Here is a 21,183-nt window from a genome sequence, read left to right as displayed (position 1 = left end):
ATTATTAATTTTATTAGTTTAGAAAATAACAAGCATTTTTTTACAAACCATTATAAATAAATATTTTACGTTCACTAATTTGAGAAATTTGAAACATGTCGTGGAGGAAAATGGATCACTAAATATGAATGTTAATCACCACTCACAAATCGACATATTGTGTGACAAGTAACTTTTCGTAATACGTTACAAACGACTGAACTAGTTTAAATAATGAATCCATAATTTGGATGAACCAGTTTTTTTAACCCAAACCCATAAATGTCAAAACGTACCCGATATTGTTTGGTAATTTTGCCAATTTTTTAAATTAGAAATCATAATCAAACAATCCACTAGTATGATTCATTAGAAAGTGTGTGCTTTCAAAACAAACAGAATTTATTTGAAAAGCTTCTCTTCCGTTCTGAAGATGTATTTATTAACGGCGCCACAAAACTTGCCCAATATTCTTCACCAACCGGATTTATAAGCATTATTATTTTTTTAATTGTTGAGTTCCTTCAAGATTCATATTTAACAACTTAAATTGTTTAACAAAATACTGGTTTGTTTAATTACTTAATTAAATTTAACCTGCGTGTATTTGCTACAACAATTTTATTGCCACAATGCAAGAAACGTCTCAGTTAATATTTTAGTAATATAATTTTATTCGGTGTTCAAAAAGCTTGTTACTAATTAACGTAAATAGCAAACACAGAAATTTATTGTGGGTGCATAAATTCCGTTCTCTGTTAATCAGAAGCATTTCTTGTCTACTTTCACCGAAACGAACTCGACCCCAACCATGAAGATGCTGCAGATCTTCCACCGACATACCGTTCGTGTTCATTACATCACGATCTCTTATAATAACCATAATAATGCATTGATTTAATTACGAATGTCATTGGTCGATGGAGGCAATAGAAAACATGCCTTCGTTAGCGTCTTCCTCGGTTTTTCCATTCCTGCGGTACGGTTGCATATTGCGGAGTTCGAAGGGCACGTTGCTGATTAAAAAGAGGTTAGCGGAGCACATTCCATCCGTTCGATTGCAATGTGTGGGCGTAATTCGCGGCTGACACCTTATCAATTAAGATAACATTTGAACGGTCGCTATGATTAAATGTAGTTTGTGTCCACCTGTGAATTGCCATGTGCAGAATTTCCTAACGATTGGAACAAAGGTGCTATTGTGTTTTTTGGGTAATTGCACGGCAATTAATGCATGTCCAAAAAAAGAATATTGACGTAATTGATGAGGTACGATGTAGAAACAATATAAATTATTATATTTAATCCTTGGTTCGAATAAAATAAGCCATTGTGTTATTTAATTGGACACGGCCAATTTTGCATTTTAAATTTGTTTTTAATACCATGGTACTTATTTGGTCACCATTATGCGTACATGGGTAACTTATGTAGGTAAAAGATTTGATGGTTGTGATTAGATCGAAAAAGAGTAGAATAATTGCATATAGTCGAGACGCCTACTAATATTGAAGAAGCAGAAAATGGACGTATATTTTATTTGTACGCTCAATTCAGGAAGTCTGCCCAGCAATGGGACCCAACAAAACGAACCCATCTGAAGCAACGAATTACATATAATTATTGTACAATTTGCTTAGCGATGAATGAAATGCAGTCGTTAGATATTTTACGATATTTTAAAAATGATAATGTACATCCGGAATTACTTAAAAAAATTTGCAGGGAACGAATAAGTCATACGGTAATAATACGCAGGGTCGGACTAAAACCACATACTGATACCGCAGGTATAACTGTGCAATAAACTAATAATTACTTGTAAATAATACTTCAAATATATTAAACTGTAGCTCTTATGTAGAACAACAATTTTAAAAACATCATATTATTAAAAGAACAATTCTTTTTAAATTAAATTAATTTTATAATTATTACGTGTCTAAACATTCCTTTATATACGGATATCTTTATTTAAATTGTTTTTATGTAACTTTCCATTTCGAGCAGGATTCAAGTAAAGCAACCAAATCGTATATTCAATATAATTGATCTTATAATTTATTTCTTTATCAGACATCGTTAATTATAGCTAAAAATGTCTAGAGGTGTCTATGGGGGCAAGTGAATAAGACCACATGGAAACACTCGAATGTTCCCGAAGCTACATTCGTTTTCTAAAATTCATATGTTGTTTACAATGTTGGTATGACAGTTGGTGATGGTAATTTAACTAGATTTGTTGGTGATTTTTTTTGACCAATCACAGCGCAGTATTTTACATGAGAGGGGGTGGCAAATGAAAAGAACCAAATGGAAATAGCCAAATGTTCCCGAAGTTACACACGTTTTCTAAAACTGATATGTTGTTTATAATGTTGGTATGACAGTTGGTAATGGTTATAATGGTAGATATTTTAGATTCCAACTAGATACAACCCAAAACGTTTGATCAATGAGAGTAAGGTAGTTTTATTAGAATGATTTTAAACATAATATTTTCATGTCACCTTCTTATTCTTAATTAAATTTAGTACGGTGTTCAGTTTATATTAATCCTTCTATCAAAACATTTAATGTCTGTGAAGACATCAGATCCATCAGATTTCTCTATAATAAGAAAAATTCATAATCTTAAACCAAAATAGTCCCATTATAATCCCTCTTCTAATAATTCCACTATTGTAAGTTATGTTAGTAGGTTAAATTTTGTAGTCTTTCCCCTATCTCTGAATCGAGTCCTTCTATTTCTAATCACAAAATTATAATTCACTCAAATATTTTGTTGATAAGTTTCAATTCCCTTCTACTAAGTAGTCACTCACAATTCCAATGGTTCAGTTAATCGCTATTACAGTCATTCAGTTAATTTACATTATGATTTTCCTTTCTAAAGTAGTTTTAATTCTTCTAATAATAACAATGGGTTCAATTTTGTTATACTTGTATTTATTAATTTTTGTTGTATATAGTTCCTAAGAAAAATCATGTATTTTATTATAATGTACAATAAATAATTTATAATAAAAATGTTTTAACTTCATAGCTTGTTTTATTTCTGGCAATATCCACAACCCCTGGTAATTATAGTAGGAGGTTACTACTTCTTTGATGTTCTGTGGGTGTCCACCATATATCGATACAAATTAAACAAAAAAATGTAGAAAAGTGATAAAAAGCAGAGTAAAATAAAGTAAAGTAAATTTAAATTTAAACAAATCGATCATTTCGAGGATTTTCAATTTTAATAGGAGTTTTCAAGATTGAAAAGGCAAGACTGACAGAGCCTTGGACAGGACAGGAAAATAAAGATGTTTGTTGTTCGCTACTCTTTTATCAGTGCATCAAGCATATTTCTAAAATTTCTCCGGATGATATCTCTTTTATTTGGACCTATTTTCTACGTCATTGAATATTTTTTAAAACTATTAAGATTTTAATTTTCTTTGCACAATTTAGAAGAAAGAAAATACTTTTGGTTAAGAGACAAAATATCTTACATATTAGAAATATTTTACATTCACTAATTTTCTACAAGATAGATTTCAGTCATTTAGATTATTAAATTAACATTAATAATTATACACAACATCCAACTTTGCAAACAATTATGGTAGTTTATCATTAAAATTCACCGTTCTGAGTTGATCATAATTTCGAGACAATTTTTCTTATTTACACATCTAAAATTCTTAAATTATTTGTTATAAATGACTAAAAATAAATATTTTATATTTAGTAAAATTTATTCACAGTATGCAATTTTGGTAAATCAATTATCATAATTTTTTCATTATTTTTAATTGTTCAAGATTATGAAACATATTAATAGTTCTAAGTCACATTTTTGATATATACAACATCCAAAATTTGTAAAATAGTTGAAAATAAATATTTTTTTCATTCACAAATTTTTTACAATAAAAATTTCTGCATCTACTTATGATAGTATCTAATTTTGTCAAATGAATTCAATAATGAAGAAAGTCTAAATACAATTTTTTATAAAAAATTAAAAATTGTATTTTTTTCATATTTCCATAACCTAAAATGCATATACCTACCATTCAATGTAATAAATTTTTATGATAAAATAGTGGCGTAGATTCTGGATTCTTTTCTTTTCTTCGCCTTTCTACGTCATTGAATATTTTTTAAAACTTTTAAGAATTTTATTGTCTTCCACATTCAATTTAAAATTTAAAGAAAGCTTCAAAATGTTACATGGGAAGTTCTACATTAACAAAATAATCTGTTAATTAGATGTACCTACCCTATAATACTACAAGTTGTACAAAGCCCTTATTGGGCCTGTACCTAATTCCGGTTCTGAAAATGCCCTCCGGAACTAGCAACTATAGTGTACTTATTACGAAACAATAACTGCTGACTGCAGTACGCAAACGGTAATTTCAGTTAAAACAATCCATTACTGGATGCTGAAAAACTAAATGCGCAACACATTAATTTTTTTTATTGTTCTGATAGACGGATCGATTTAAATTTAAAGTGTTGAAATGATAAGTGTTTGCTCAACAATCGGACATAATATAACACTTTACATAATATTCAAATTGATTTTTACACCAGGTGGTAACGGAAAAAAATTAATAATCAAATATTTTGTTTTGTTAAAGGTTTATTTCAATTAACCTTTACGACGCACAAATATTTGTTTGTTCTACGATGACTAAACGCATTCGGAAATCGTATCCGTTGTGGGCATGACAATTTTTTTAACACAACATTAATACAATGCTTCAATTCAATCGGACGACTATTAAATATTTTTCTTAAGTACACCTTGAAAGTTCAAAAACTAACACGACTACATACATTTAATTAAAACTATTTTCTCCATACTTTCCCTAAAAATAGCCAGTAATCCTATTATTATAAGTGAAATCAATAATTAATTATTTTTATAAGGTATTATTAAAACAAATAAATTTAGACGATTAAATCATCAATAAAATTTAAGTGACATGCGATGTTTTTTCATGACAAAACACCATTACTAAATTACCGATTGTTCACTATGGACTACATGAAAGCATTTAGAAGATGCAGAAATTATTTGTGCGGAGTACCGGACAGACCTGACAGAAAGTTATGTCTGTGCAGGGCAATCAATCCTGCAATTTTTTGGGCAAACATTACAGGAATTGCTGCTATAAATACAGAACGACACCATGAAGATGTGTGTAGGTTTTCTGTCTCGAAAAGATGGTTGTTGTATTCAATATTGTTGCAAATCGTTTACGGATTGTATATAGTTATGTTGTACGGGATAAGGGTTCTTTGTCCTACTAACCACAACAACGAATCTTGGTAAATAATTTACGAAAAGGTAGTGTATTAAATGTAGCTTACGTTTTGTTTTAGGTATGTCATGACTTTTGGATACTTTGTTGGCGATGTGGAGAATATTTTTACAATTGTGTATGGATCACTTCAGTCCAAAAATATATGTAGTATTTTACAAAGACTTGCTGCATCCATGGATGATGCTGACAACCAAAAACTACAAAGGAATGTGCGAAAAATGGTACTTTTTATGTTGGTTTACAACACGATGATTACGATTTCACACACCTACGTTACCTTTGAAAGGAAAGCTTTTACCAGTAATGCCACTTTGTTTAGCTGTTCTTCAATAGGTAAAAATATTGTACTAGTTTCAACTAAAATTGAACCATCTACCAACTTTTTTTAGATACGACTGTGGCAATTTTTATTAGAGGAGTATCCACAGGTTTTCCAACTGGACAAGTCATATTAACATTTGTTATAACGTATGTTGTTGTATTAAAATTTAAATCCTTAGGAGTCTTAACAGATTCGACTTTAAAAACATTAAAACTGATCAAAAACCATGTTTATGTGTTTACAACCACAACTGAAAATCAAAGAGTTTCTGTAAGTCAGCAATTCCGTTTTACATCGTTTAATATGGTAAATTTTAGCTGGAAGATCTGTCAATAAAGCATAATGAGTTATTCGGCATTATTCAAGATTTTAACAAATCTTTTGGTCTACAGCTACTTATGGCTTTATCTGCTAGTTTATATAGCACAATTTACAACTTGTACAGATACTCCGCCTCCAACTGGGAGTACAAACATGATACACTTCCACAGAAATTACACTACCTCCTTCGTCTTAGTTGCCGGTTGTTCAGGATGTTGTTTTACATGTTTATTGGCAAATACGTTCAACGTGCCGTAAGTTAATGACAAGAATTCTGTTACTATCACAAAATATTCATTATTTTTAGTCTTTAAGACCTCTTCAAGTTTTACAGAATTCTTCAGTTATGAAGTTTTCTGTGAGCCTCCAACAAGAGGTTAGCCAAAGGTTAAGCAACATTAGGTAAGAATCAATAAATTTGCTATTGTAGGTTCAAAGTTTGATCATGCTCTGGTGGGGAAAATGTGGTTATCTATCAGCTTCAGGAGTTGTCAATATTGGACCATGGTTACTGGCACCTGTAATACTTACCTCGTCACAATTTTCTATAAAAATCTTTAAAAACTCTTATGGTTTTAGATTGTTGGTAATGTGGTGACTTATCTTTTGGTGGCGTTGCAATTTGATCAAACCCAAAGTAAACACAGGAACGTAACCAAAGTGCTCACTTCGTTTTTGGAATAAAACAAATTATATTTTATGTATAACCAATGATAATTGAATGTAAAATAAATGATTAATTTTCTCAACCTGGTGTATTATTATTTATTGAAAAAACATATGTCGAAACCATTAACAACATTAATTTCCTCAAATAAAATTATAAGAAGATTAAAAGTATTGAGGACAAGTTTAAAATTACAATTAACAGAATAATCTCAATTCGAGTGTTATTCAACATTAAAAAATTTCATGTGGTTAACTAAGAGTGACCACTAAATATTAATATACCATATATGGGAAACGGAACAAAAATATATCCATTTAATTAATAATTTCTTTTAACAGTTACTCAATTATTGTTATATGTGGAATCAATATTTATTAAATTATTATTTGACACAAATATATATATTTTAACAAATAAATTTAGTATATTAGATTTTTATCATCAATAAAAGTGACAAGCAAGGTGTTCCCTAACAAAACACTATTACTAAATTACTAATTATTGACTATGAACAGTACGAAAGTGATGATTCGATACGGAATGCAGAATAAATCTGTTCGAAAATTGTGTTTGTGCAGGGCAATCAATCCTGCAATTTTTTGGGCGAATATTACAGGAATCACTGCCATTTCTTGTGAAAGACATCATGAAGGTGTGTGCAAGTTTTCTGTCTCCAAACGATGGTTATTTTACACAAGGTTATTGCAAATCATTTATGGATTGTATATGGTGGTGTTGTATGGGTTGAGACTTATTTGTCCTAATGACCACAACGACGAAGCTTGGTATATAATTAACTAAAGGATATTTTGAAGCTTAGGTATTTTTGTAGGTACGTTATGACATTTGGATACTTTGTTGGGGATGTGGAGAGTATATTTACGGTTGTGTATGGATCACTCCAGTCAAAAAATATTTGCAATATTTTACAAAAACTTTCTACATCATTAGACAATAAAAATATCAAAAAATTACAAAAAAATCTACGAAAATTGGTACTTTTCATTTTGATTTACTATATAACAATTTTGATATCACACATCTATGTTACCTTTGTAAGGAACGTCTTTTCCAGTGATGCCACTTTATTCAGCTGTTCATCAATAGGTAATAAGGTTCAAGTTATTTTATTCTAAGTTGATGATGTTCCAATTATTTATAGACACAACACTAGCGATTTTGATAAGAGGAGTATCGAAGGCTTCTCCATCCGGACAACTCATAATAACATTTGTAATTGCATATGTTATTGGACTGAAATTTAAAGCGTTAGGAGCCTTAACGGAAACAACTTTAAGAACATTGAGGCTGGTCCAAAGTCATGTGTATGTTTTAACAAACACTACTGAAAATAAAATAATTTCTGTAAGTTTCCAATTGAGTTTTTCAACTTCTAAAGTGGATAATTTTAGCTGCATGATCTCTCAACGAAACATAAGGAACTATTCCATGTTATTCAAGATTTCAACAAATCTTTTGGTCCACAACTGCTTATGGCTTTAACTGCTAGTTTGTATAATACAATATATAATTTATATAGATACTCTACCTCCAATTGGGAATACAAGCATGATACGTTGCCTCAAAAATTACACTACCTCCTTGGTCTTGGCTACAGATTGTTGAGGATGTTGCTTTATATGTTCATAGGCAAATATGTTCAGACTACTGTAAGTTAATAAAATCGTTTTTGTGAGGAATAAAAACTATTTATTGATTTTAGTCTTTAAGACCCCTTCAAGTCTTGCGGGACTCTTCAATTATGAAACTTTCTCTAAGCCACCAGCAAGAGGTTAGTTCAAAGATTAGGTAACATTATCAAAAAAAAGTAATAATAATGATAAATATGCGATTATAGGTTCAAAGTTTAATATTACTATGGTGGGGAAAATGTGGTTATCTATCAGCTTCCGGAGTCGTAAACATTGGACCATGGTTATTGGCACCTGTAAGACTGCATTTCTAGCAATTCCCTTTAAACATCTTTTTAATTTTAGATTATAGGAAACGTTGTGACTTATCTTTTGGTGGCGTTGCAATTTGATCAATCCCAGAACAAACACAGGAACATAACCAAAGTTCTCACTTCGTTTTTAGAATAAACAATATGTTACTTTATGTGTGTATCAGTTTTATGTTTACGAGTCGTTGTTTTATAATAAAGTAAATTAATATGTTTATTAATTTTCTGAATTAAAATTATAAGAAAATTGAAAGTTTAGAGAGCGTCACACCTAATAATCTTAATGTATGTATTTAATTATAAATCATTTCCCCTGTACAATTGTATTATTTCACAAGTAAAATCAATATTTAATTTGAATTTTAATTAATGATAATAAAAGTCTAATCGACTAAATTTATATGTGCATAAAATAATTATTTTATGTACTGTAAAATTTAAACATATAAATTTAGTCCATTAGACTTTTATCATCAATAAAATCTAAATGACCGGAGACGTTTTTTTTTAACAAAACACCATTACTAAATTAACAATTGTTCGCTATGGATTATACGAAAGCGCTGAGAAGATGCAGAAATTATTTTTGCGGAACGCCGAACGAATCCGCCCGAAAATTGTGTTTGTGCAGGGCGATAAACTCTGCAATTATTTTGACAAATATTTCAGGAATCACTGCTATTTCGACCGAACAACACTATGGAGGCGCATGCAAGTTTTCCATTTCAAAACTGTGGTTGGCGTACACAATGTTATGGCAAATCATTTATGGGTTGTACGTATTTGTGTTCTATGGATTAAGAGCTCTTTGTGAAGACAACAACGAAACTTGGTAAGAAAACTGGAAATAATTATTTTAGGGGTTACAAATTGTTCCAGGTACGTCATGACTTTTGCGTACTTCCTTGGTGATGTCGAGAGTCTTTTTACGATTGCGTATGGATCACTTCAGAGCAAAAAAGTTTGTAGAATTTTGCAAAAACTCGCTGCATCAATAGATAGTAATGATAACAAAAAACTACAAAAGTATCTGCTAAAAATGGCACCGTTTGTTTTGTTGAACTATTTATTGACTGTTGTTTCACACACCTACGTCTATTTTATAAAGAACACTTTTACTAGTGGTGCCTCTATGCTCAGTTGTACATCAGTCGGTAAAATTGATGTGTCAACAGTCACTGCAACGGAATTTATTTCGGTTGATTTTAGACAAAACACTAGCTACTTTTATAAGAGGGGTCTCAACAATTTCTCCAGCTTGCCAAATCATACTAACGTTTGTTGTTGGATATGCAATTGGGTTGAAATTGACAGCTTTAGGAGCTTTAATAAGGACAACTTTAAACACAATGACTTCGACCAAGAATCATGTATATGGTTTTACAATCACAATTGAAAAGGAACTAACATCTGTAAGTAACTAACGCAGTTTTACAAAATTAAAGATGAACTATTTTAGTTAAATAATCTTGCAATTAAGCACAAAGAGTTATTCCAAATTATTGAAGATTTGAACAGAGCTTTTGGCCCACAACTACTTATGGCTTTGTCTGCCAATTTGTATAACACAATTTACAACTTGTACAGAATGTGCACCACCAACTGGGAGAACGAACAACATAAGTTGGCACACAAAATCCACTACGTTTTTGTTCTTAGTTTCAAGTTGTTACGAATGTTGAGTTACATGATTATTGGCAAATATATTCACAATACTGTAAGTTAATGAGAATTTTTTCTGTTAAAACTATTAAAGGGATTTTAGTCATTAAAACCTCTTCGAGTCTTGCAGGATTCTTCAATTATGAAACTGCCACTGAGCCTTCAACAAGAAGTTAGTTCAAAGATAAGTTAGTTTCAGCTAAATATCAATACACTACGTTTGTAGGTTCAAAGTTTAATCTTGCTCTGGTGGGGAAAATGTGGCTATTTGTCGGCTTCAGGCATCGTAAATATTGGTCCTTGGTTGTTGGGACCAGTAAGACTTACATTGCCTAAAATTTCTTTAAAAACGCTTCTTGTTTTAGATTATTGGAAATGTGGTGACGTATCTCTTGGTGGCGCTGCAGTTTGATCAGTCACACAAAAAAAGAAACGTTTCTCAAGTTCACACTTAGTTTTTTTAATAAAATATACTCAGTGACAAAGAAATTGCAACACCAAGAAGGGGATTAAAATTTGGAAACAAAATTTCAAAGATTTAGTTTTGTTTTAATAAAATGTTTGTCTATCCAAGTTATCTAAACACTCCCCAACACGTCTTGGCATTGATTCAATGAGGTGGTTTCTTTCCTCTTGAGGTATAGTGTCCCAAGCTATCTGTACTTCATATTTTATAACCTCCAAAGTCCGAGGGGTTTGGGATAAATTTCCTGGTTTTGTACTCATCATATCCCAAACATGTTCTATGGGTGAAAAGTCGGGGGATCTGGCCAACCATGGCATCAGATTCACATGAGTCTCTTTAAAAAAGATTAAACTAACCCTGGCAACATGAAACAGCGTTTCTCCCATACATCATCTGACTCTGTTTCACTCGTCATGTCAATTCATCAGAGAAGACGACTGGATTCCATTACATGTTCCAATGTTGTTGTTCTGTGGTAAAAAATAAGTTTACTTGAGAAAATCTACACCAAGCATTACCAAATTTTAATCGTTTACTCCTTGCTATAACATCTATGTCTTATCCATGTCTTACCAAGAGAATATTAAATTTGAACACCCCCTTTTTGGTGTTGCAATTTCTTTGCCACTGAGGAGTATACATATAAGACTATGTATGATTTGAAATAGAGCTTTATCTGCCGATTTATATAACAAAATTTTCTCCACTACCAACTGGGAGTACGAATAAGATAAGTTAAGAAAAAATACACTATTTTCGGGTCATTAGTTTCAAGTAGCTGAGTTATCTAATTATTGGCGAATATCTTCACAATGTGGTAAGTCAATGAGATTTTTTATGTAAAAGATTATTGATTGATTTGTCTTTAAGACTTCTTAAAATCGTGGAGACTTATTCAGTTATGAAATTGCCACTAAATCTTCAACAAGAGCTTAGTTCAAATATTAGGTGTCAATAAATTTGCAATTTGGTTGACTTCATATATAATAATTATTGGTTCTTTGTTGTTGGCACCAGTAGGACATATTATCTAAAATTTCTTTTAAAAACTTTTTCTGTTTTAGATTACTGGAAATGTTGTGACGTATCCTTTGGTTGTTCCCAGTTAGTCTTTAGAATAAAATATATTTCAGATAATGTGTGATTTGAACAGACCTTTTGCTCTACAACTGCTTATAGCTTTGTCTGCTGATCTATATAACACAATTTTCAACTTCCACCAACACATTTTTTTACATTTTTTTATTCTTAGTTTCAAATTATTGAGAATGTTGAACAAATGAAAGAAATGATTTACAAGTTAGTTCAAAGATTAAGTAGTCAGTTGAATATCAATAAATTTGTGATTCTAGGTTCAAAATTAATTTCATTAGGAATAGAAATATCTGGTCATTTATCAGCTTCAGGAGTCGTTAGTACAGTTATGCTTGCCTTCTCAAAAAATCCTTTAAAAAATGATGGTGACGTTGTAATTCGATCTATTTCAACACAAAAACAAGGATGTAACCCAAGTTCCCATTTTACAACGAAATTAATGTTAAATTATGAAATTATTTATGACTAATGTAATTAATTTTAAAATAAATATTCACTTTTCCCAACCTGGTGTATTAATTTTATTATTGTAATTATTAAATTTTTCAATTTAAAAAAATTGTGACAATTAATATTTTCCAACAATATACAATTTTTTAATTTTTGTTATGAGGAATTTTAAATTTTAAAATTTGTCAATTAGATTTTAATTTTTTTATGGAATTAAAAATTTTTGATATTCTAAGTATAAGTAATTTTAAAATTTATGCTTTTATGTACAAGGTGATTTACCTGACATATATTAGTTTATAGAGATCAGAAAAAGATATTGATTTGGAATTTTCATAGCAATTATAACTTGACTTAAACTTAACTGACATATAACTAATAAATATCTAATGAAATTACTTAAAAATATTTATTAAATTAATTAATAAATTCAATTTAAAAACGTTTTACATTTAATGAAATGAAAATTATTAATTGATTTTTATATTTTTTAATAAATACATATTTTTAATTTGTTGTACATAAGTTTATTTATTTTTGTTTATTATTTAAAACTAGCATTATTGTCTGTAAAACTATTTATAAATTAAAAAATAAATTAATTATTGTAATTATTAAGCTTGAGTTTAATATTCCGAATTTTAAATATTAGGGTTTTCGAATTAGATTAGTTAGCACAAGAAATCCATTTTTTTTTCACATCTGTTTATTCTTAATTTCAATTTATTGGGAATGTTGAAGAAATGAATGAAAAGATTTTGCTAGCCCCTAAACCTCCAACAAGGTAGTTCATTTATTAAGTAGCCTCAGCTAAGTATCAATAAATTTATGATTCTAGATTCAAAATTAATTTCACTCTGATTAGGAATATCTCGTCATTCCTCTCAATTTCAGGAGTCGTTAGTACCAGTAATGCGTACCTTCTCAAAAATCCTTCAAAAAATGATAGTGACGTTGTAATTCAATCAATTCCAACACAAAAACAGGGATGTAATAGGTTCCCATTTTATAACGAAATTAATGTAAAATTATGAGTAAAAAGATAGCAAAATGTTTTTAACTGTTGTAACAAATTATTATAAGAAATGTCAGTCAAAAAATAAATATCTAATGAAATTACTTATAAATAAAGATTAATTATTGTAATTATTATGTTTGATTTTGATATTCTGAATTTGAAATATTAGTTAATACAAGAAAACCACTTTTTTCCACATCTGTTTATTCTTAATTTCAAGTTATTGAGAATGTTGAAGAAATGAATGAAAAGATTTTACTAGCCACTAAACCTCCAACAAGTTAGTTCAAATATTAAGTAACCTCAGCTAAGTATCAATAAATTTGTCATTCTAAGTTCAAAATTAATCTCGCTCTGATTAGGAATATCTGGTTATATAACAGCTTCAGAAGCTTCAAATCCTTTAAAAAATGATGGTGACGTTGTAATTCGATCTATTCCAGCACAAAAATACCCAAGTTCTCATTTTATAACGAAATTAATGTCAAATTATGTGCATGTACTATATTTATGACTAACGGTAATTGATTTTAAAATAAATAATCACTTTTCTCAAGCCGGTGTATTTTTACTGTTCAAGGAACATGTGCAGATATGATTAACGAAATTAATATTAATTTGGCGAAATAAAATTGTAAGAAGATTAAAAATATCGAGGGCAACAACTTTAAAACCGCATTTAAGAATAATAATCCCGATTCGCGTAATACTTGAACATTCAATTTGAAAATTCCGCATGGTTTACAAAGAGCGAATAAGTCAGTTAACGTAGTTAAACCGAGAGAAATTTTAATGCACGATCACGATTTTATTACATGCCAAAATAGTGTAAACAACACCGAACCAATCTAATGTTGTGTGTAACCGGCAGTTTGCTCATTTACCAAAGCGAAACATCCTGTCTAGAATCCAAACACGTGTGTAACGCCTAACCGGATGAAACAGATACGGAAAACTTATTTCCAGTTGAAAAATCACCCATCAACGAGAAAAGTGCGATCGTATGTTATCGGCGACCTTTTAATGCGAACCCCGTCAATTTACGAGCTCAAACGTTTGTTTTTTGCTTTCCTTTTTATTTTCAGTACAAATCGAAAATTTTAAATACGATAAGAACCACATGCTGGTCGATACATAAAGGCCGGTCGCCACAGATACGCTTCGTCCATTGCAACGCAATAAATCGCGGCGATATTATAAGTTGTGTGTTTCGATGCGACCGCATGACAATTACGGATGCGTTCTCGAGCGCGATTTTATAGAGGATGTTCCATTTTGAGATGTAACGCGATCCACAATAATTCTCGCGCTAATTTATCGACGGAACGGCACAAAGGAAAGGTCGACTTATGAGAAAAATACACTCAAATTTTTGTTTATTGTTTATAAGTAGCATTATTGTCTGTCTGTGAAACTACTTACAAAATTAAAAATAGAAATTAATTATTATAATTATTAAGTTTATTTTAGTTCATTTATTTCATATATTCTAAGGAAAAAATCAGGTTAAACTTTGTTCATTTTTAATAATATTATGTCAATTCGAAAAGTTTATTCTCGAAAAGAAAAAAAAAACGTCTTTAATTTATAAAAAAAAAATCAGTCAAAAAAATTAATTTAAATTCTTCTAATTTAATAAATATATTTTAGATTCAAAAAATCAAGTTTGTTTATTATTTAATTATTCAATTCAAAAAAATTGTAACAATTGATGTTTTCCAGCAATATAAAACTTTTTAATTTTTGTATATAAATTATTATTACTTTTTTATTAGTAAATTTATTATTATTTTTTTATATTTTAAGTATAAGTAATTTTAAAATTTTTCCAAGAATATATAACATTTTATATTTTAAGTAAGTATATAAGTAATATTTATTGTTTAATAAAAATATGTAAAAAAATCATTTATTCCTTATATTTTACGGTTCCAGGTTAAAATTTGTTCATTTTTAATAAAATTATGCCAGTTATAAAATTTTATTTTCAAAAAGGAAACCGTCATTAATTTATTAGAAATAAAATAAGTCAGAAAAATACATTTAAATCCTTCTAATTTAATAAATATAATAATTATTTTAAATTAAAAAAATCAAATTTGTATTTTTTAAAATTAAAAAAAAATTTCAATTTAAAAAATTGACGATTGACATTTACAAACCGTATATAATATAATATAAAATATAAAATTCATCATATCAAAATCAAATTTAATAATAATAAAAAAAATACATACAAAAATTAAGTTGTGTTATTAAGATTTTTCATTTAGATATTAAATTTTTGTTTTTTGTTCCACGACAGAAAAATACTATTTTCTGCCGCGGAACCGGGGAGCAAAATACGTACTTTCGACCGAGGTAGTAAGAAAAATTCATTTTTGCCATACATGTTAAACAAAGACCTTCCTATTAAGAGCCATTATTAGTGTTTCCAAATTTTATTCAGAGTGTTCGTTTACGTTTAATTAATTGTGCACAACTTTATATTATAAATATTATATTCAATAAAAGAATGTTTATGTTATGGATTATTTAATTATTAATGTTATAAAATTCAAAAAACAATTTTAACGTTGTAACGAATTACTACAAAAAATGTCAGTCAGAAATTAAATAATAAATGAAATTACTACATTAATTAAACATTTTTAATTTAAAACAACGTATTGATTGATTTTTATATATTTATTTAATTTATGTTTGTTGTTTAAAAGTGGCATTATTGTCTAAGTATCTGTAAAATTACTTTGAAATTAAATAATATAAATTAATTATTATAATTATTAAGTTTGTTTTTGATATTCTAAATTTGACATATTAGGGTTTTCCAATTAGATATGATTCAAATTAGTCATTCTTACTCGTCATGTTTATTGTTTAATAAAAATTATATATAAAAAAATGTTAGATAAAATTATGCCAGCTTGATACTTATTTTCTCGAAAAGAAAAACGTCATTTATTTATTACAAAAAAAAAAATTGCCAAAAAATTCATTTAAATCCTTTTAATTTAATAAATATAAAAATTATTTTAAATTCAAAAAATCAAGTTTGTAAGTTTTATTTAATTTAAAAAATTTTCATTGATATTTTCGAATAATATACAACTTCTTTTAAATTATTATTTTATTATTAAATTTATTTTTGATATGAACTTGAATTTTAAATTTTAGACATTAAAATTTCGTTATAGATTTTTTTGTATTTTAATTATGTGTATTTACATAACTTACATATTAGAAGTTAGAAGTTAGAAGAGAACAGAAAAAGGTATTGATTTAAAATTTTCATCATTTTTTAACTTGACCTATTTCTAATAACATCCTTCAATTTTTGAATCTTCAAACTGTAATTGCAAATAAAATGACTATACCATGATCTACACCTAAACAAAATAGTTTTTGGGTTATTAATTCCTTTTTCAAATATTGTTGGTGTAACTAAAATGTTTGTAAATTTGGATGTTGAAAAATTAATTTTTACAATACATAAACAAGCTATCCTAATAAGAGCCATTGTTTCCAAATTTTATACAGAATGTTCTTTATTTACGTTTAAGTTTTGTGCACATTGAAACATTTTATTCAGAAGAACACCATATATGTTTTATCATAATTAAATTGAGTACTAAAAAATCTTGAATTATAAATTATTTTTGTTATAAGATGCACAAAACATTTTTAAATATCTAATGAAATTACTTAAAAATACTTTAACAAATTTAATTTGAAAATATTTTACATTTATTGCAACAAATATTGATTGTAACAAGCTAAATGCTGTATTATTTTTTCCGTGATATTTTCCGATATTATTTTTATTTGAATTTTTAAATATAATTTATTTCAGTTTAATATCGAATTTTAATTATGAATACTTATTTTTTTTATTATTATTTTTGATAATTTGAATTTTTAAATATAATTTACTTTAATTTAATATCAAATTTTAATTATGAATACTTAAAATTCGAGACTAAATAATTTTAAATTTTAAAATTAATACTGTAAAAAACGAATGTAAAAAGGAAATTAAAAATATTTATATTATATAATATTTTAAATTTTATTAATTTAATAAACGTGTAATTTAAAAAAAATAATATTTTAATTAATTAAATTGTTCAATTTTTTAAGTGTTAAACTTCATTAATAATTGAGTTTTATATTTTCTAATGATCTACAACTATTTAAATTAACTTTTTTTTTTGTTTTGAAATGCTGAATTTATTTTTTAAGATTTTCAAATTAGACATTAAATGTTAGAATAGTTAAATTTTTATAAAATTTTCTATAAAATTCGAAATTTGAAAATAAATTTGAAATAAATATATCAAAAAGTCATTAGATCTGAATATGTATAGAGAGGAATTATGTGTGTAATGAAATTACTCATGGAAAAACATATTTCACTTCTATCAAAACATAAAATTATGATAAGCTTACTTCTAATTAGACTATTTTGAACTGTTGTGGATAACAGTACCCATATTTTTCATCGTCCCGGAATAAGTAAGCAGACAATTACGGTTTATAATGCTGAAATTTATGTGAGCGCACCGCCGAACTGATCTGCATTATGCGGCCAAGCTGAAACCGGGTACGTTTAAGGACAATACCGGGAGATAAGTCATAAATGGCGAAACGCTCCGTATGACTTATTGCACATCCGGCTTGACCCCGTGCAACTTTATGTCATCCACTTATGTATAAATCAATGAATTCATGTCAACGAAAGTTTCAACGTGTATGAATGGCGACGTGTACTTGAACAATTGTTAAATTCCATCACGAGAGATAAGAGCGGAGCCGGATCAGTGTCACATAACTATTTTCTAAAAATGTTCCCTACCACGCGGAAAATTAGCATCGATTTCTAGGGACTGTTTCAGCACGGGTGAAACGCACTGAAATAATTAATCGACGATCGAAATCCGTCGTTTCACCAATTTTAAATTATAATGACTTGGAGCGGTGGGCGTTCACGAAGGTGTTCGACACACGGCAAAAGGATCGCATTGATGGCTAAGTGACGTTCATGCATTAATCATTCGCGCCACAGAGGCAGAATGCAAATAACGACGGACACGATTTATAGTTTAGCCAGATAAAGTTCAAGATTAACTTAGTTCCTATTACGGGGAACATTAGAAACTCTATTACCCTTAAAGACTGTTAATGGGAAACTGTCATATGAAATGCCAATTAGATAACGTTAACCAGTTTTGACGCTTGTTACGGCGCAAGTGAATTTGTAACAAACGGCAATTTATTTTATCGCGCGCCAATAATTAAACCAGAAAAACCAATGTCGAAAGTTTAATGGAATCCTGCTAAATCGGCAAAAGTACAACAGTCGATTAATCGACTTCTAGTTTCATCAGGGAAAAAATCGACAGTGGCGCACAATTTATTAATCCCATACTAGGGTTGCATTCAGGACCGGATTAAGACTCTTAGAGGTACTAAGTACTACAACTATAATAATTAACTAATACAATTATACAATATGTTGTAAATTGTTTAAAGATAATAATGAAAATATTTGTCACTAGTTTTTTATTAAATTTGAAAAACAAATTATAACATTAATTTTGATAAGGTAACAATTAAAAAATCATAATGAAACAATAATAATAAAAAAATACTAACATAATTATGCAACTTTTTTTAAATTAGATCAGCAAAACTAATCTTATATATAATATAGTTACTGAAATTGGAATACTCTTTTCAATTCAATTCAACATAAATTTTCAAAATTTGAATTACTAAGTTTTTAAACATTTATTTATTTGTTAATTGTTTACCTTTAGACTTTTGAATTTTCAAATTTCTGGTATTTAAATTTGAAAGTGTTTCATTATTTTATTTTTTAACTTCAATAATAATTTAAATTATGCAAATTAACCAATTCTACCTATCTACCAATTATTTTTTATTTACCAAATAATACGTTTAAAAGATGAAAGAATACACTAAAAATTTTCAAATTTTAAAACAGATTTAATATAAAATACAATGAGCATTATTAACAAACTTTTTTTCTAAATTATAAAAATATGTATTTATAAACAAAATGTCACATTTTTGTTCTAAAACAAAAAGCACGAAAATTTAAGAAATCATACTAGAAAACTACAGCACCCCTTAAAATGACTATACATACTATATGCCAAATTTCATAAAAAAATTATATATATTCATAATTCAGTGAAAAAATTAAAAATCATATTCTTATTTAATTTTATTTTATTTTTTAAATCAAGTAGGCGAGGGACTAAATTGTCAAAAATAGCACATTTCATCAAAATTAAACCAAAAAAAAGTTAATTTTTATCTAAAATAGAAAAAAATATTTATTATAAAAATTATTAACTTGTGAAAACTTTCATAAGTTCATAATTATATATTTGTTTATGATTTATTTATTGTATAATTGAAATTTTTTAAATGTTCAGTTTTCCTTTACAAAATTTTCATGTTTTGAATACTTAAAAATTCAACATTTTGGTTCCTATAGTTTATATAATATATTAAAATTTGAGCAAGTTTTTAAATATATATTTGAATTAGAATTTTCTAATTTCTAAATACTTAAATTTTTTAATGTTTCATTATTTTATTTTTATAATTTAAATTATAATTAAATAAACTCAACTTTTTTCTATAATATATTTTAATTTCGCCCAATTTAATAAAAATTATTTATTATAAAAATTATTAATTAGTCAAATCTTGAATGAATTAATTAATTTTCTACATTTCAGTATTCATCTTTACTTTTATATATTTGTTTATTATACATTATTTTATTAAAATTTTTAAAATGATCAATTTTTAATTTAAAAATTTTCGAATTGATATGTTAAAACTAGTCATTTAAAATTTCTAATTTCTGATAATTAAAAGTTTAGATGTTCAACAATTTTTTTAATTTCAATAATAATTTGAATTATATAAACGGATATTACAATTTTTACAATTTAATTACCAATTAACAACAGTTAACAAAATTCTCAACCTTGAAAATAGATTCTTTCTATCATTTATTTTAATTTTTTATAATTTAATAAAAATACTGGTATTTAAACATTTGAATTTTTAAATTTTTTATGTTTAATTTTTTAAATGTTCCATTATTTTATTTTTTTAATTTCAATAATAATTTAAATTATGCAAATTAAACAACATTTACCTACTAATCCTTTTCTTATTTATAAAATAATATTTTTAAATGATGAAACAACACATAAAAAATTTTCAACAATGAAAATAGTTTTTTTATAATATATAGCTTTCAAATAGACCACCGTTTATTTAATTTCTATCTAAATTAGTGAACATTATTTATTATAAAAATTATTAAATATTCAAAACTTCATGAGTTAATTAAATTTCTACATTTCAATATTCATTTTTCATTTTATATATTTATTTATGATTTATTTACTATATATTGTTTAATTGAAATTTCTTTAAATGTTCAGTTTTTCTTTTAATTTTAATTTTCAATTTTTTTAAACTTAAACCTTTAGACATTTAAATTTTCTAATTTATTTTATTTTTTAACTTAAATTATAATTAAAAAATCTTTTTTCTATAATATATTTTTATTTCATCCAATTTAATCAAAATTAGTTGTTATAAAAATTAGTAATTAGTCCAAATTTGAAGGAACTGATTAAATTTCTAAATTTCATTACTCATCTTTAATTTTATATATTTGTTTAAGGTTTATTTATTATATATTCTTCTATTGAAATTTTAATCATTTGTAATTTATATTTTTTGATAATTAAATTTTTAAATGTTCCACTATTTTTTAATTTCAATATTGTTTGAATTATACAAACACCAACAATGAACCACTAATCTTATCTTATAATTTAATAAAAATATTGATA

The 21,183-nt window shown here is 27.2% G+C and overlaps 1 protein-coding gene across 1 annotated transcript; it reads left to right on the top strand.

The window, feature by feature from the left end:
- Window positions 1–7,126: 7,126 nt before the first annotated feature.
- Window positions 7,127–8,778, top strand: LOC126264650 (uncharacterized). The gene is made up of 7 exons (XM_049963330.1): window positions 7,127–7,404; window positions 7,452–7,726; window positions 7,782–7,984; window positions 8,032–8,289; window positions 8,343–8,411; window positions 8,478–8,567; window positions 8,617–8,778. The coding sequence occupies exons 1-7, from the start codon at window positions 7,127–7,129 to the stop codon at window positions 8,719–8,721; spliced, it is 1,278 nt and encodes a 425-aa protein (XP_049819287.1). The 3' UTR covers window positions 8,722–8,778.
- Window positions 8,779–21,183: the final 12,405 nt, after the last annotated feature.

Source organism: Aethina tumida, chromosome 2 (assembly GCF_024364675.1).
Source record: "Aethina tumida isolate Nest 87 chromosome 2, icAetTumi1.1, whole genome shotgun sequence".
Classification (NCBI taxonomy): domain Eukaryota; kingdom Metazoa; phylum Arthropoda; class Insecta; order Coleoptera; family Nitidulidae; genus Aethina; species Aethina tumida.
Note: the sequence above shows the minus strand (reverse complement) of the source record. Positions and strands in the feature narration are given on the sequence as shown.

What these genes read in the sequence shown, in the direction of transcription:
- LOC126264650 (XM_049963330.1), top strand. Translation starts at nt 7,127, where the DNA reads ATGAACAGTACGAAAGTGATGATTCGATACGGAATGCAGAATAAATCT. An exon ending in GCAAATATGTTCAGACTACT is followed by an intron (nt 8,290 to 8,342) that starts GTAAGTTAATAA and finishes TATTGATTTTAG; the next exon opens with TCTTTAAGACCCCTTCAAGT. An exon ending in CTCTAAGCCACCAGCAAGAG is followed by an intron (nt 8,412 to 8,477) that starts GTTAGTTCAAAG and finishes ATGCGATTATAG; the next exon opens with GTTCAAAGTTTAATATTACT.